Raw genomic sequence first — 16,159 nt, forward strand, 5'->3', positions numbered from 1 at the left:
TCAACAGTTCCATATAATATAGTTAGTTAATTAAGATAATAATAATTGACAAATGTGCTTTGGATTGGATGACTAGGAAATGAGTTTGATCTTGATGAGAGATCAGTGTCATCAAAATAGAGGGGGAAGATGTAGAACCAGTTACCACCTGAACCTCCTAATTCCTCTTCTTATCCTAGCATGCACCTAGACTCTGGTTACTTGCCCTGTCTCATTCTGCATTCCTTAAATATGCCTATACATTGAAACTCCCATTACTTTACCTTTAATTATGCTCTCCTTTCAGCATATAAATCCTTACCACACATTTTCTGCTTATTGAAATCTAATTTATCTCTCAAGAAACATAGGAAATGTCATTTCTTTGTAACGTTTTCTCTTAGTCCAAGTTATTTCCTCTTTTGTATTCCCATATACCTTGCTTATAGTTCTTTGTTTTTTTTTAATATTTAACTCAATCTCAGCTGCTCTATATACATTTGTGTAAGTGATTTTACTCTCTAAATTAGCAGCTCCATGAGGGCAGGATTATTTCTTACTTATCTATGATGTTTCCCTTCCAATCCTACCCCTACTATAGGTTTCTCTCTAATCAATGCTGACTCAGTGACTTGTTTATTGTAATTATCACTCAATAAATGTTGAATTTAATTTAAATTCTATAAACATTTTAATAAACATTCTTTGAAGGCCGCTATTATCTGTTATATATACTAAGATATGCGTAGTGTGAAAAGTCAGAAAGAAAATTAATCCACCTAAGAATAAACAAGATTTTCATATGAAGAAGAGCTGGCCAAATATACAAGGGAAGCACAGGTAAGAACTCTTTGTGTTACAAAGACAGTAAGCATTTTGCAGATCAGTAAGTTGAAGATGTCTTCATGGAGGGAATGAGACCTCCTATAAAGACAAAATAAGACTTGGGTAGAGGAATAAGTCAAAGAGGGCATTTTAGATAAGAAGTAGATTCTGAGTAAATATTCTAAGTTATGATGTAGCTCTAGTGCATCAATGAATTTAGAAGTGATTGGTATGTTTCTGGAGATAGATTCTTAAAGGTGAATGGTAGAAAATAAAGTCATAGTTATTATAAACCCAGTGTATGAAGTCCTTGAAATACTGAGATAAGGGACAAAAATTTGGTTTGAGAGTAATGAAGAGCTAAAAACATTTCCAGTCCATAAGAGCATGTGTACAATAGAAAAAGATGTTTATAGAAAACCAATTAAAAATTTCTCTTACACTGTAAGAGGGAAATGAAACAATACAATATCAGAGTTGTTTCAGAGGATGAATCTATAGGATTCGGTCAGATTAATCAAAGGGAATGAAGAAGACTGCAACACTGGTAGATATCACATTTTTGCCTCTTTTCCATAAATCCTAATCTCTCTCCTAATCTTGGTTTAACTCCCACTTCTTCCATTATTAATCAACATGAATTTTTTTTCTCTTCACTATTGTTTTCAAATAAAGAACACTTGAGAGAGAGAGGAAGAAATTGTGCAAAAAAATCTAAAATATACTTAAGCCGACTTTAGTAAAAGCTTTTTGATCTAACTTCAGAATTCCAAAGGATATCCATCTTTAATTGACGCCTTTTGGTTTACCTCTGTTTTGGGAACCGTATCTCTCAGGCTAAGAGTCTTTACCAAAATACCCAGATGCTAGTGCCAAGGAATTCCTCTAGAATCAATGGAGAACTTTAACTTTACCCTAAGGCTAACATAATTATTGTCACTGACCTACTGGTAGAGTGTGCTAGATCATAATTTATTCCCAAATGTTTTAAAGATCAAGATATTTATTCTTAATTTCTGTAATAACAAATATCACATGGCCAGTCAGCTACTATAAAAAGTTTGTCAGTGAACTCAAAATATGAGAATTGATTTCTAATTTATTTAGAATATTAAAATGCAGAAATACACATTTAACTAAAAAACATCAGCATTTTAATTGGTAATACATTTTATCTATTTAATAACTAAATTTTTGGTTTGTCTCAACTTGAAGATACTATGGAAAGCCATAATGAGACACAGTACAGTGGATCATTCTGACCTATTCTGAGTTCAAAAGTACCATTGTGTTATCAATAAATATACAGGTAAGGGTATAAATGATTCTGTAATATAATCCTGAGAGATAGAATAAAACTGATTTTTATTTCAGCTGAATAATTAACATTTTAAATTAAGGGAGAGAAAATGAACTTTCATTCATTATTATTCTAATTCAGTATCTTCTATATAAAATAGTGATTATAGAAAACTAACCTAGATTCCACACATTTTTTCAGTTGATTCACCATTAGGTGTTACTAAAACAATGATAAAAAGCTGTCTTTGAATACTTTTACTGTTTTTCCAAAACATTATAATTCTGAAAGATTTTTTACAGTGTTATAGACCTAAAATATCAAAGACAAACTTATTTTATTCATTTGATTACAATCCTCTAGTGATAAAACTCCAGAAAGCCTTACCATACTATATGAGTAAATAGAAAAAATAGTATATTAAATTCAATGTAGAGAAGGATAAGAAATAGAAAAAAGACTAACCAAAATGTGGTTTTGGAACAATATAATAAGAAGTTACAGGCTTTTCTCCAAAATTGTCTAATTGAAAAATGGTGATGCCAAAGAATTTTAGCAATTTTTGGAAGAAAAGAAAAGTCATTTTAGCATTCTTTAAAACCAAAGTTTCTTTTTATATTGTGTTTGCTAACCTATACTAAATATAAATTTAGTGATCATTGAATTTTAATAAATTTGTAGTGGATTAGGAGTAAATAATGAATTTATAAACACAAATAATCATATAATAAATGTAGAATCTTCATGGGACTCACAAAAACAAGAACATTGGTTTCTACAGAAGTATAAGAGAATACAAGATAGGTATTTATCATGAGGAAGATAAACATTCTGAACGGAGACTTGGTAGCCAAATCTCATAATATTAGATATGCATGTAAGACACTTAAAACTAGAAAGTATTAGGATAAATTAATAATTAAGGATAATAATTTATTGGTGGAGTGTGTCATAACCTCTATAGGAGTAGGATCTAGAATGTATTGAAATAAATACAAAAACAGTATCAAAATTAACTTACTAAGAAAATTTTAAAATGTTCTATATTTTTACCCCATTTTAGAGACTGAATAGGTATTAAAATATCCCTTGGTAAGCTTCTCCGTGAAAGAATACTAAGCTAGAGAAATCATTTTTAAAACCCACTGTGATTCCATGAAATTTTAAAAATAATACACTTAGACATTTAAAATGTCTAAAGTAACTTATTTCCAAACATTACATCAACCCAATAGGATAGTAGTTAAAATGTGTCTATTATTTTATTTTCTTGGAGAAAAAGACACCATAAGAAAATGTCTTCTAATTTTGGAAATGCCAAATTATATATATTGACCAGGAATTCATACATTAACATTGGATAATTTATGCAGAAAACACCTTTCTGCTCTGGAAATTCACACAGTCATTTTTAGATGATCACTTTGTATACAATCTCTGATACTTTTCTTTTTGTATTCTTGACCTACTGCGCGAGTGCTAGTTTGTTAAAACAGCATAGGATGATTTAAAAACAGCTTCTTTCTTTTTGTACATGCAAAAATTAGAGGGGAGAATAAACACACTCTAATTTAGAATTTCATTTCTCTATAATTTCTATCTCAGCTGAGAAGCTAGGAATGGCTAAGGAAAATCAATCCTTGAAAACAGAGTTTATCCTCATAGGATTTACAGATCAGCCAGTGCTGAAGATTCTTCTGTTTTTGGTGTTTGTTGCCATTTATTTCATCACTATGGTGGGGAATCTTGGCCTGGTGGTATTGATTTTTATGGAGCGTCGTCTTCACACACCAATGTACATCTTCTTGGGCAACCTGGCTCTGATGGATTCCTGTTGTTCCTGTGCCATTACCCCTAAAATGTTGGAGGACTTCTTTTCGAAGGACAAAATGATTTCCCTTTATGAATGCATGGCACAGTTTTATTTTCTCTGCTTTGCTGAAACTTCAGATTGCTTTCTCCTGGCAGCAATGGCCTATGATCGCTATGTGGCCATATGCAGTCCACTGCAATACCACACCATGATGTCAAAGAAACTCTGCATTCATATGGCTATAGGAATCTTCATAGCTAGTAATCTGCATTCCATGATCCATGTAGGGCTTTTATTAAGGTTAACTTTCTGCAGGTCTAATCAAATTGATCACTTTTTTTGTGATATTCTTCCACTCTATAGACTCTCCTGTACTGACCCTTATATCAATGAACTAATGATCTATATTTTTTCAATGCCCATTCAAATCTTCACCATTGCCATTGTCTTTGTCTCTTATATCTGCATCATTTTCACCATTTTCAAAATGAAGTCCAAAGAAGGGAGAGGTAAAGCTTTTTCTACCTGTGCATCCCACTTTCTATCTGTTTCAATATTTTACATTTGTCTTCTCATGTATATTCGACCATTTGAAGAAGGGGATAAAGATATACCAGTGGCAGTTTTTTATACAATAGTAATTCCTTTATTAAACCCTTTTATTTATAGTCTAAGAAACAAGGAGGTTCTAAGTGTTCTTAAAAAACGTATGAAGGGGGCGCCTGGGTGGCTCAGTGGTTTAAAGCCTCTGCCTTCGGCTCATGATCCCAGAATCCTGGGATCGAGCCCCGCATCGGGCTCTCTGCCCGGCGGGGAGCCTGCTTCCCCCTCTCTCTCTGCCTGCCTCTCTGCGTACTTGTGATTTCTGTCTGTCAAATAGATAAATAAAATCTTTAAAAAAAAAAAGTATGAAGAATAATAATATTGTTAAAAAAACTTCATCTTCTATGGAAAATTGATTTTAATTTATAAAAATGTTTTATAGAGAAGGGACAAATAAAAAACAAATAAAAAACTGTTTTTATATAAAATATTAATCTCTAAATCATTAGATTGTTTTGCTCAAAGATATATGGATATGATTTCAAAATTGTTTGGCAAATCTTACTGCAAATTCCACAATTACCAGGGCAAATCAGGAGAATACTCAATGGTAACTTTCATTACCAACTCTTATTACCATCACTGAATTGTGTCAGGCTGTTATTCCAAACCTTAATAAACCAACATAGCATCAAATTTAAATGTCTAAATGTGTAGAAAAGTCACCCTGATTTATCTTGTCTAATTAATGGAAAATATTATATCTGATCCCATTATAATGTTTGAAACATTTAAAATTTCCTGGCAGGGAAATAAAATGATAATTTTCATTTCAAAAACTGACATGGGAGACACATGTCAGTTACTCTGGGGGGGGAGAGAGGTTAAAATAATGAAGTCTGATCTAGATAAGACTCCAAGAATGAGGAAAAATGGAATGAGAAGGAACACTCACATAGTCACACACACATTTTGTAGAATAATTAAAATGAATTATAACAAACTGGCTATAGTAGATTAAGATCTACTTTAACCCATAGTATGACTAAGGTTCTTTTTTTTTTAAAGGGGTCAATCATATAATGTATTACGGAATATAGAATAGCAACATATACTCAATAAGCATTTAAAAACATTTTAATGAAGGTACTGCTGCGTTTTTTAATATGTTTGAGTAAGAGTAAAATGTATTACTATTTTATGTGTTTATTGGTCATTTTTACTTCTACAAATTATCTGATCATTTTTTCTTTAAGTCTCAATTTTCCTCATTTATTTGTACCACTCATTACAGACAAAAGATATTAAAATGTAACTATTTGTGGGTAATACTTTCTCTGTGTGTTAATATTATTTTAATATATTTGTTATTTATAAATGATAAATATAATCTTATATACTCACGTTTATTAATTTTGATCTTATGTGATCCCTTACATGCTTTGTTTAGAATTTTTCTTAATCTGACATCTACTATTAACCAATATTTTTTTTCTTCTAGCTCCTACCCTTTTTCTTCTTCTTCCTCCTCATCGTTCATTTTTTTAATAGTTAAATTTTTTTCACTAGGCTCTTAATTCTTCCTGGAGTTTATTTAGTATATAGCATGAATTGAGGATATAACTTTATTTGACTTCTTCTTTCAAAAATAATACACAGATTAAGTTACTCAAATAAATATCCAAGGAAAATATTCTTCTTTAGAAACCTGGCAAAATAATTTTAAAATTTTCCTAGAAAACTAATAACCAATAAACAGACTTGATGTATCATGTATTAAAATATATAATGAACTTCCAATAATTAAAATAATTTGGTTTTAAATTGAGAATCAGTGGCTAGATCAATGGAAAATGATTATCCAAAAGTAAACTTTCATGTAAAATAAGAACATCATAAATCAATCAGTAAAGAAAATTATTTAATGAATAGTCCTAGGTTAATTGATTAACCATTTATCTCTTCCATTGTGTTAACTGCATAAGTTCCATCTCATTCAGAGATATTATATAAACATAGTATTTTTTTCTTTTATCATACCTTAAATTTTTATACATAGCACTTTTACTCAACTGGGATTCACTTCATAATGTTGTGAAGTGAGAATTAAAGTTTTATTTTTTTATGGCTAACCAGTACTTCTAAAAGTATTTATTAACTAACTCTTCCTCACTCACTGATTTATTATGCCTCCTTTTTTGTTCCTACACTCACATGCACGTATATACACTAAGTCTATTTCTAGTCTACCTAGTTTGCACAACAAAAACAAGAGAGCTCTGGCCCCTATATTTATATTGCAGAAGGGAAGACAGGCTTTTTTTTAAGAGTAATTAAACTAAATTGCAATAAGTAGCAGGATTGGGACTCTTCTGCCTCTACCCATAGTTGAAAGAATAGGATTGAAAAAGACTCAGCCATGAGATTCTTTATTCTAGTATTTCTATTATTTTTTATATGATTTCATCTATTTTTATGGATTTTTAAAAAGATTTATGTATGTATGTATGTATGTATGTATGTATGTATTTATTTATTTCACAGAGAGAGAGAGAGAGCACAGTGGGGGGCAGCAGCAGAGGGAGAGGGAAAATCAGCTCCCCGCTGAGCAGGAAGCCTGATGCAGGGTTCCATCCCAGAACCCAGAGATCATGAGCTGAAGGCAGATGTTTAATCCACTGGCCCACCCAGGTACCCCTATTTTTATGGCTTTAATTTCATTAATATGAAGGTGACCCAAAATGCATATTCCCAGCCAGACATCTTCCCTAATCTCCAAACTTAGTTATTCAATTGCCAAGCAGGACATAGTAATTTGAATATTTCAAAGACATCTCAAATTTAACATGATCAAAAAGCCACTCTAATTTGCCTATAAACATGGATATCCCTGGTCTTCTCTATCTTGATGGAGCATCCTCCAACTAGTTGGGCAAAGAAGAAATTAGCAGAAATTTTGCATCTCTCTCTGCTTTCACATTTAACATCTCACACAATCTATCAGTTCTATCTCAGAAATATAACTGACATGTGTCCACATCCTTCCATTTATAGTAATTCTCACACACTATGCTTCTATCATCTCTCACTGAATAATATTAGTGGCTTCAGCTCTCACTGCTGTTAGTCCTTTTATTTCATTTTAATTTTCATTCAGGAACCAATTTAAAAAATAGTATCACAAAATACATTCCAAAGACTACAGTCTTCTGCCCACATGACCTTGTGATTTTCTTTATTTTCTGTAGCAACTGGTTTGAGATATTAAAACAAAACAAAACCCAGACTCTCAGATGGAGATGTGCATGTAGAAGTTTGTTGGAGAATGGTCTCAGGCTTCATAATTATTGATGGATTGAAGGAAGTAACATTGGACAGAAGGTTGAGTTGACTATAGTCACAACAAAGACCTTAGCCAATCTGGTGAAGAAGTGGGGATTTGGGTTCTCCCATCAAGGTCTCCACGCCTAAGGCAGGGACCTGGAATTTACACTTTCCATGGAACAGTCATTAACAGTATTTAGCAGCAATATACCAAGATAATTATCTAAGAACCAACATGACCTTTGAGGTTGACAAGTGAGATGAGGACAAGAGGTCAGTGCAATGGTGGAGGATGACGCAGAGGTCTGGGTTACCTATTTGGGCAAGCTATTGTATTCTCAGGCTCTGTTCATGCCAGATGCTTGAATGTGCCTTTTTCATCTTCTAGTGAATTACTCCTAGGTCCGCTCAATCTTATACTAATTTGTCTGACAAAGTCCTGCTCATGAAGGCAATTCTGGCCTCTTGGTCATGTGATATCCCAAGGTCAGAATCTCTTCCTCTAGCAAGGTTCACAGCACAACAGGAAGTTATTTTTTGAATATTTTATAATTCTCTCCTAAAGAGAATAAAGTCTTGTTCTGAAACCAAAAGGGTGTATGTTATGGTTCTCCTATCACAGTTTTCCATAAACTCTAATATTGGATATTCTATATCCAGTTTATTTCCATAAACTCCAACTCAGATATTTCTAATACTATTGGTCTGCTCAGTCAGTGTGAACCTGCTGAAGAAAGCTTTCTTGTTCTGAGACCCACTCAAAGCTTGCATTCTTCTCGCATTTGAGCAGATCTATCTGTGTATAGTAACTTTTCAACTTCGTAAGACATTAAGAGATGTTTGGAAACAAATACAAGCAAGTGTTTGAATTGCTGTTATCACAGTGCTAGGCTATAATTTAAATAATCCATAAGTCACATTTTTCTGAATAAGATTATTAATTAATAATAGTGTTAGTGGGGAGTAAACAATGTTTTAAATCTATGAATACATAAAACTAAACATTTTAATACCATTTCTTTAGTCTAATTCTTTTTGAATTCCTCTTCTCATGTTTTATAGTACATAGTAATTTAGTATATGGGTACATCTATCTAATTTGTAGGTAAGAATATATATATTTAGAACACACTACCAGTGATCTTATTAATATGAATATACACCAAATGGTTTGAAATATTTTCTCTACTGAAGCCATCAGCAGATGAAAGATAGGTGAAAACACAAGAAAGATGAGATAATATGGGGAAAACTAAAATGAAAGAAGAGGGAGGTCAAGGATACAATCAGAAAGAAGCATCATTCAGGGCAAAGAGGGAAACATGACCGAGCGTAAACATTGAGATGGAACAATCAAGAGGACAAAAGCAGAGAGGGTTACCAAAAGAAGACATAAAAGACTTCATAGTACCAAACACTATATTTGGTTAGGAATATAATTAAGTATTCTTCAGGACATTTAAAGTTGGTTGTGACCTTGGAGAGAGAAGGTTTTAGTGAATTGGCAGGGCAGAGAAAATAAATGGGAAGGATTCAAATAAGACAATTTCCAATCTATTTTCCTATTCTTTTTATATTACCTATTGTGTCTCCTTGTTATCATGTACAAATAAACTTCAGCAACTCTAGTTTACTGTCCTTTTTTAAAAAATTAGACCTGACTCCTCTTAAAGTCCAGGCTTCTATACATGGTTCCCTCAGTCTATTGCTTTTCCTCATGTTCTTCCCCAATTCTTATCCTGCTTATCCTGTAAAGTTATCTGAAATTATACTTCCACTGGGAAGCCTTCCTTTCTTCTTCCAGGTCACCATTCATTTCCCTCACTATGTTTTTAAATAACATGTTTACACTTCTTTTATATTACAGCCTAAATTGCAAACTAGTTAACAATGTAAGTGCCTTTCTTTCTGCCCACTAGATGCAGAGCTTCTTGTCAGGAGTCATATATAAAAACTAAGAACTTATCTCCACCATTTTCACATCCTGTGCACATACTTCTCATAGTCTTTTCCAATACCCTTCAAATTGAAAGTACTTGATAAAAGTTACACAGAATGGAAATCTTAGCACTTAGTGCAGCAAGATCTAGCTCAGTTTGTTGTCAGTTTCTCAAAAAGATGCATGACATGATTGGTGACTTAATATGTAGTCAAGACTTTTACAGTCAAGACACATATGAGTCACACTTGATACAGTGGTGAAAGCATTATAAAAGCAGTTAAGTATCATGTAAATCAAGAAAAGAAAATATCAATTCTGTTTAAGGACCTAGGAAAGTCCTCATGAAGGAGATCTGATTTGAGCTCAAGGATGAGTAGTTTTGAGATGGAAGGAAAGAGAGAAGGAGATTTAGATGAGGGAAACATAATAAGTGAATTAGCTGAAGCACAGAAGAGCAGTGAAAGGATGCAACATGACCAAGTGCCCCTGACCTAAGAGGAAGAAAGGAAGGGGTTAGATAAAACGGCTGACTGTGGAGCATCTGGAATACCAAAATAAGAAAAAATGAATTCGGTTTAAAAACTAATAAGAAACCATTGAAAATTCCTGAGCAGTAGAGTATCAATTTTAATTCATTCAACAAATATGTGTTAAGCACTACAAAGTACCACTATTAAGGGCATTAGAAATGAAGGAATGATAATTGTCTTTCTCTGACTTATCTCACTTAGCATAATACCCTCTAGTTCCATCCACATCATTGCAAATGGCAAGATTTCAGGGTTTTTATGGCTGCATAGTATTCCATATGATCTCTCTGATATGAGGAATTGGAGAGACAGATAGCGGGTTGTGGGGGGAGGGGAGGGGAAAAAATGAGACAAGATGGGACGGGAGATGGAGACAAACCTTAAGTGACTCTTAATCTCAGAAAACAAACTGAGGGTTGCTGGGGGGTGGGGGGGATAGGGTGAATGAGTTTTGACATTGGGGAGAATATGTGCTATGGTGAGTGCTGTGAATTGTGTAAAACTGATGATTCACAGACCTGTACCCCTGAAACAAATAATACATTATATGATAATAAAATAAAAAAATAAAAAGAAAAGAAAAAGAAATTAAGGAATGAACATCACAGAGAAATCCCTTCCATGTTATGTCTATAGCAAATGGTGGCAGTGGGAACAAGTGACTGCTTATAGACATGATCTACATATTAAATATACAGTATATTTATATGATTAGTAGAGTGAAGGGGAAAAACAGGGTAAGAAAGATAAAGGAATTGGGGTGAACTGAAAAGAACAGAGAACAACTCAGTAAATCATATGTGGGGCTAAAGGGTAACAGCAACGTTTCCATGAGGGTTTTGCAATACATGGGAAAAAATTCAGAGTGAAGGTGCTGATGAGCCAGCTAAGCCTACTACAACTTTTGGTCTCCTCTCTAAATGCTCATCATCTTTCATAAACCCTATTAATCTCCAGTAACTGTCCAAACTGACCTGAGACTCTCTTTTGCTCATTTTATGTTTATATGCACAGGATAATGAACAGAATTCTAAAAATGATGTCAGTTACATAAGAATCAGCAAGATAATATCAAATGACTTAGTGACTTTAACTAAGATCATTTATTCTAACCTCATTGTCTCACAGGTTATCTTTAATATGTCACAGAGTTAATATGTTTTGGGTACTGAATCTCCCCATAGAAATCCGCTGTCATTGTAGGGAAGTCCCATAAGCATTTGATGGAAAGTTTAATTTTGCATTGTAAGGAACATAATTATTGACACTGAACTATTAGTAGTCTTCCAGATTTACATTCTTTTAATCCCAAATGTTTTTGAGACCGGAATTTATATCCTGAAATTTTACAAGACTTAACACCATTAAAAAAAAAAAAAAGGCAATGTGATCTTATAAAACTCTTCAACATTCAGGTAGAGGAAGTATTCAAATTTATCTTTACCTTTACTATTAGCACCCGTCATTATTTATTTATCTGAATTAGGTAGCATTTTTTCATTGTTCTCAGATTTCAACTTCTCACCTTTCTAGGTCTTCCCACAACTGAAGGCTATGGTAAATTAGCATGAGATTTAAACTGAGTTCATGCTGATCTTTTCTGATTATAAGGTAAATTTTCAAAATATACAGGTAAGAATACAGATTAATTCTGTTAACCCAGAAAGTACATTGAAAGTTACTTCTAATGTAGCTGAATAATTAAATGGTTTATATGTATTATTTTAAGACAAGAAAATAAAACATTCAACCTGTACTTTCATTTTGATGTTTCAATTATGGAAAAATAAACCCATTTTGACCATAAAATTTACATAATTAGATTGGTCAATATATCCCGATGGATCACTAAGTAATGATAGAAGGTAGTCTTTGAAAGAAAACAAAATTTGTTCTCAAAAATCAAATTTTTTAACTTTTTTTTGTATATTCATTTGACAGAGAGAGAGAGACAGAGAGTGCAAGGAAGGGGAGAGGTAGTGGGAGAGGAAAAAGCAGACTCACCACAGAGCTGGGAGCCAGACATGAGGCTCAATCCCAGGACCTGGATGTCATGACCTGACCCAAAGGCAGATGCTTAATCATCTGAGCCACCCAGGAGCCCCATCTCAAAAATCATATTAAGATTTAAGGTTTTTCTCCTTTGCTAAGTGTTACAAAACTAAAATATACAGGCAAGCAGGCAAGCTTATTTTTTTTTAGCTTTTAAAGTACTATGATATACTTCAGAAAATCTTACATAAGTTTCTTAGGAAATAGGAAAATAGTAGACGGGTTAATTCAGATTAGAGAATGATACATAATGTTTTTAATGATAAATTTTAAAGATTAAATTTTGAAATTCCTTTGTAGGCTATTCTTCAAGATAAGCAGTCTCAATTTTCAGAAACCAAAGCTGTCACTAAGGATCAGTGGTAGTATACTGACAAGTTCACCTGTATCAGGTGTTTGAAGCTAGGACTGGAATCAATACTTTTTTCTCTATAGCATTAAATAACTCTTATAAGTATAGGTCATAGCTTAACTCAAATGTCTGCAATTCTAATAAAGAAACTGTATATGCATATATGAGGGAAAAAAGCCATGTAGATTATACACAAGCAACTCTAGATTGTGTCGGGTATATAGGATATGCTTGAGAATCCGGGAAGTGAAAATCAATGTGGTCTGGAGAATTTAGTTTAAACTTTCTTAAGTAGCATTATATGTAAACATTATATGTAAGCATTATATGTATGGTTTACATAAAGAAAGAAGGGATTTAGAAATCTGGGCAAAGATCAACAGGAATGATGTCATGGACAGAGCTAATACCAGGGAAAGGGATGAGAAGAGGTGAAAATATATAGATATTTATTTCCTTGGATATTCCAAGTAATTTTCTCTGAAGGTGAAGATCCCATTTTTAATCCTTTGTGATCTTCATACAATTCCTAAAATATAAATTAAATATCTGTTGAATGTTATTTTCAAGCATTCACTCCACTGGGAGAGTATATGAAAGCTTTTTGCTCAGTTAAAAAATGTGTGTATATATATATATAAATGGATTGTAAATTTAAGGATCTTTAATACAAAAACTGACACTGAAATATTTTCCAACAATGAACCAAATATAGGAATGATAGATTTACACTACTCATGCATGAATTCATAAAGATAAACCTTATCCACTGTAAGCATTCTTCTTGGAATTACAAAAATATTCATGGAAATACTGATTTACAGAGTAGAGGTTATAAAGCTGGCATTTTAGGGGAATGTGTGTGCCTGTATCCAGAGATACTAAGGGAAGTTTAAAGAAGCTCCTCTCTTTGTTGTAAAAGAAAAATTTGGAAGGAAATTTATGCACACTTTAAATTAGAATCTTGTATCTCCAAAATTCCTATCTCAACAGAGAAGGTGGATATGACTGAGGATAACTACTCCTTGACCACTGAATTTGTCCTCATAGGATTTACAGATCACCCAGAGTTGAAGAGCCTCCTGTTTGTGGTGTTTCTCACTATCTATGTGATCACTATGGTGGGGAATCTTGGCCTGGTGGCATTGATTTTTATGGAGCATCGTCTTCACACACCAATGTACATCTTTCTGGGCAACCTGGTTCTGATGGATTCCTGTTGTTCCTGTGCCATTATCCCCAAAATGTTAGAGAACTTCTTTTCAAAGGACAGAATTATTTCCCTTTATGAATGCATTGCACAATTTTATTTTTTCTCCCTTGCTGAAACTGTAGACTGCTTTCTCCTGGCAGCAATGGCCTATGATCGCTATGTGGCCATATGCAACCCACTGCAGTACCACACCATGATGTTAAAGAAACTCTGCATTCAGATGACCACAGGAGTCTACATAGCTGGAAACCTTCATTCCATGATTCATATAGGATTTCTCTTTAGGTTAACTTTCTGTGGGTCAAATCAAATTAATCACTTTTTTTGTGATGTTTTTCCATTATACAGACTTTCCTGTGTTGACCCTTATGGCAATGAAATGGTACTATTTATCTTTTCAGGCTCAATTCAAGTCTTCACCATTGCCAGTGTCTTAATATCTTACCTCTACATTCTCTTTACTATTTTCAAAATGAAATCCAAAGAGAGAAGAGGCAAAGCCGTTTCTACTTGTGCATCTCACTTTCTCTCTGTCTCAGTATTCTATGGTTCTCTTCTTTTTGTGTACCTTCGCCCACATTCAGTTAAAGAAGAGGATGAAGATATACCTGGTGCTGTTTTTTATACTCTAGTGATCCCTTTATTAAATCCTCTTATTTATAGTCTAAGAAATAAGGAAGTAATAAAAGCTATGAAAACAATTATAAAGAATATTTTATAACATTCTAAAAGAAATATCATCCTCTGTGGAAAATTAACTTAAATTTGAAAAAAATGTTTTTTAAACCATGGAATGTTGAGAAAGTAGAAGAGAGCCACTTTGTACATAAAATATTCAATTACTAAAACATGATAGTATAGGAGTCAAATTAGTAAGTTCAGCAAGGAGAGATTCTGCTACAATGTTTTCCAAAATCTAAGCCACCACCTTCCAGTAACAATGAACTAAATAATTTTTCTTCATGTTACAAAGTGTTTCACAAAGAAATTAGTTAAACCATTAACTTTGTTTCAAAGAGTATTAAATTATAATTTTCAATAAATATAACATTAAGATAGAAGTCAGTATATATAAAGATCACCTCCATATAATATTGTTGACAAATTTCTGGAATTCCAAAGCAAACTCTGGCATATCCCAGGTTCCCAAGAATTAATCCCTGATCAAGCAACATCATCTGTCAGAAGTAAACTGTATATATTTGATTCTTAATTTTCTTTGAGTTTATTCAAGAGAATATATTTGAATATTAGTTCACACAGAATATTCTCAAATCAATATTTTCATCCTTGAAAGTGGAAATTTTGTTATATATCTTTTCACACCATTAAAAAATATTAAAAACAAGAATACTAATAAAATGTGTAATAAAAAAGACTATTTTCATCTTTAGTGTTAGTCAATTTTATTCTCAAGTTCTCTGAAATACCGTATCTGTACACTGGTGATTTATCAATCTGTAATTAAAATAGTTGATACTTATGGATTTTATATCCACATGGATTTGGATATTTTCATATACTTTGATGAGGTGTCATTCAAAAATGAAATGTAATCTTGAATACATTAAATTAAAAGTTTTTTTCTCTGATATTACTTATCTTGTTATTAGGAATCCCACCAACTTGTACTGACTCCAGTGTAAGTTACTGATACATTCACAACATTAACAAAAAGTTGGAGATGGTGTAAAGCATAAATGAGCCACAAATTAGTGAAAATTGTAAATACCTAAACAAAAATATTTATTGATCATTTAAATATGCAAATATGAAAGAAAAAAGTAATTTACTGAGGCCATGTTATCTGCTAGGAATGAAACTAGAACTTTCATATATATTACTTACCAACTGGTTAGATATGATTTTGTATGGATTTTCTCAGTAAAAACCTCATACTTTGAAACAATGAGTGGCTTGCTCAAGTTCAACCAGGTGATTCAGATTGAGCTAGAATTTGTATCAATATTGCTTGGGAGCTTAGGAAATGGAGATCCTTGTCACCTAGGGTATTTAGTCCTTATACAGAATCAGAAGTAAGATGTGCCTTAAAAATAATTTTTAAAAAATGATGTTTGGAGAAAAAAAGATATGAATATAACAGTCAATGTTTATGGAAATAAGTGTGACACTGGGAACTGGGACGAAGGAGGTGAACCATGGACAGAGTCAGAAAGCTGACAAAACTCTTGTTAAAAGCTGTTGTGGAATATGAGAAGTAAGGATGGAAAGGGATCAGGTTACTGAGAATCTTAAATGCCACCCTTAAGAATCGGACTTTATCTC

At 32.8% G+C, this 16,159-nt stretch overlaps 2 protein-coding genes across 2 annotated transcripts; both read left to right on the plus strand.

Annotated features, from left to right (window-relative positions):
* Positions 1-3,723: 3,723 nt before the first annotated feature.
* Positions 3,724-12,674, plus strand: LOC116864744 (olfactory receptor Olfr180-like). Its single transcript, XM_032852625.1, has 3 exons — positions 3,724-4,643; positions 9,652-9,676; positions 12,609-12,674. The coding sequence occupies exons 1-3, from the start codon at positions 3,724-3,726 to the stop codon at positions 12,672-12,674; spliced, it is 1,011 nt and encodes a 336-aa protein (XP_032708516.1).
* A 990-nt stretch (positions 12,675-13,664) lies between these two features.
* On the plus strand, positions 13,665-14,594 carry LOC116864792 (olfactory receptor 5K1-like). Its single transcript, XM_032852644.1, has one exon. It carries the CDS (start codon positions 13,665-13,667, stop codon positions 14,592-14,594), a length of 930 nt encoding a protein of 309 aa, XP_032708535.1.
* Positions 14,595-16,159: the final 1,565 nt, after the last annotated feature.

The sequence above is a fragment of the Lontra canadensis genome, unplaced genomic scaffold, assembly GCF_010015895.1.
Source record: "Lontra canadensis isolate GAN:19392208 unplaced genomic scaffold, GSC_riverotter_1.0 scaffold6, whole genome shotgun sequence".
In the NCBI taxonomy this organism is placed as follows: domain Eukaryota; kingdom Metazoa; phylum Chordata; class Mammalia; order Carnivora; family Mustelidae; genus Lontra; species Lontra canadensis.

Bases quoted from the DNA above. Each gene is read 5' to 3' on its own strand.
- LOC116864792 (XM_032852644.1), top strand. From the start codon at position 13,665: ATGACTGAGGATAACTACTCCTTGACCACTGAATTTGTCCTCATAGGA.
- LOC116864744 (XM_032852625.1), top strand. From the start codon at position 3,724: ATGGCTAAGGAAAATCAATCCTTGAAAACAGAGTTTATCCTCATAGGA. The intron at 4,644-9,651 runs GTGGCTCAGTGG...TTTATATTACAG, and splicing joins CGTATGAAGGGGGCGCCTGG to CCTAAATTGCAAACTAGTTA. The intron at 9,677-12,608 runs GTAAGTGCCTTT...ATTCCTTTGTAG, and splicing joins ATTGCAAACTAGTTAACAAT to GCTATTCTTCAAGATAAGCA.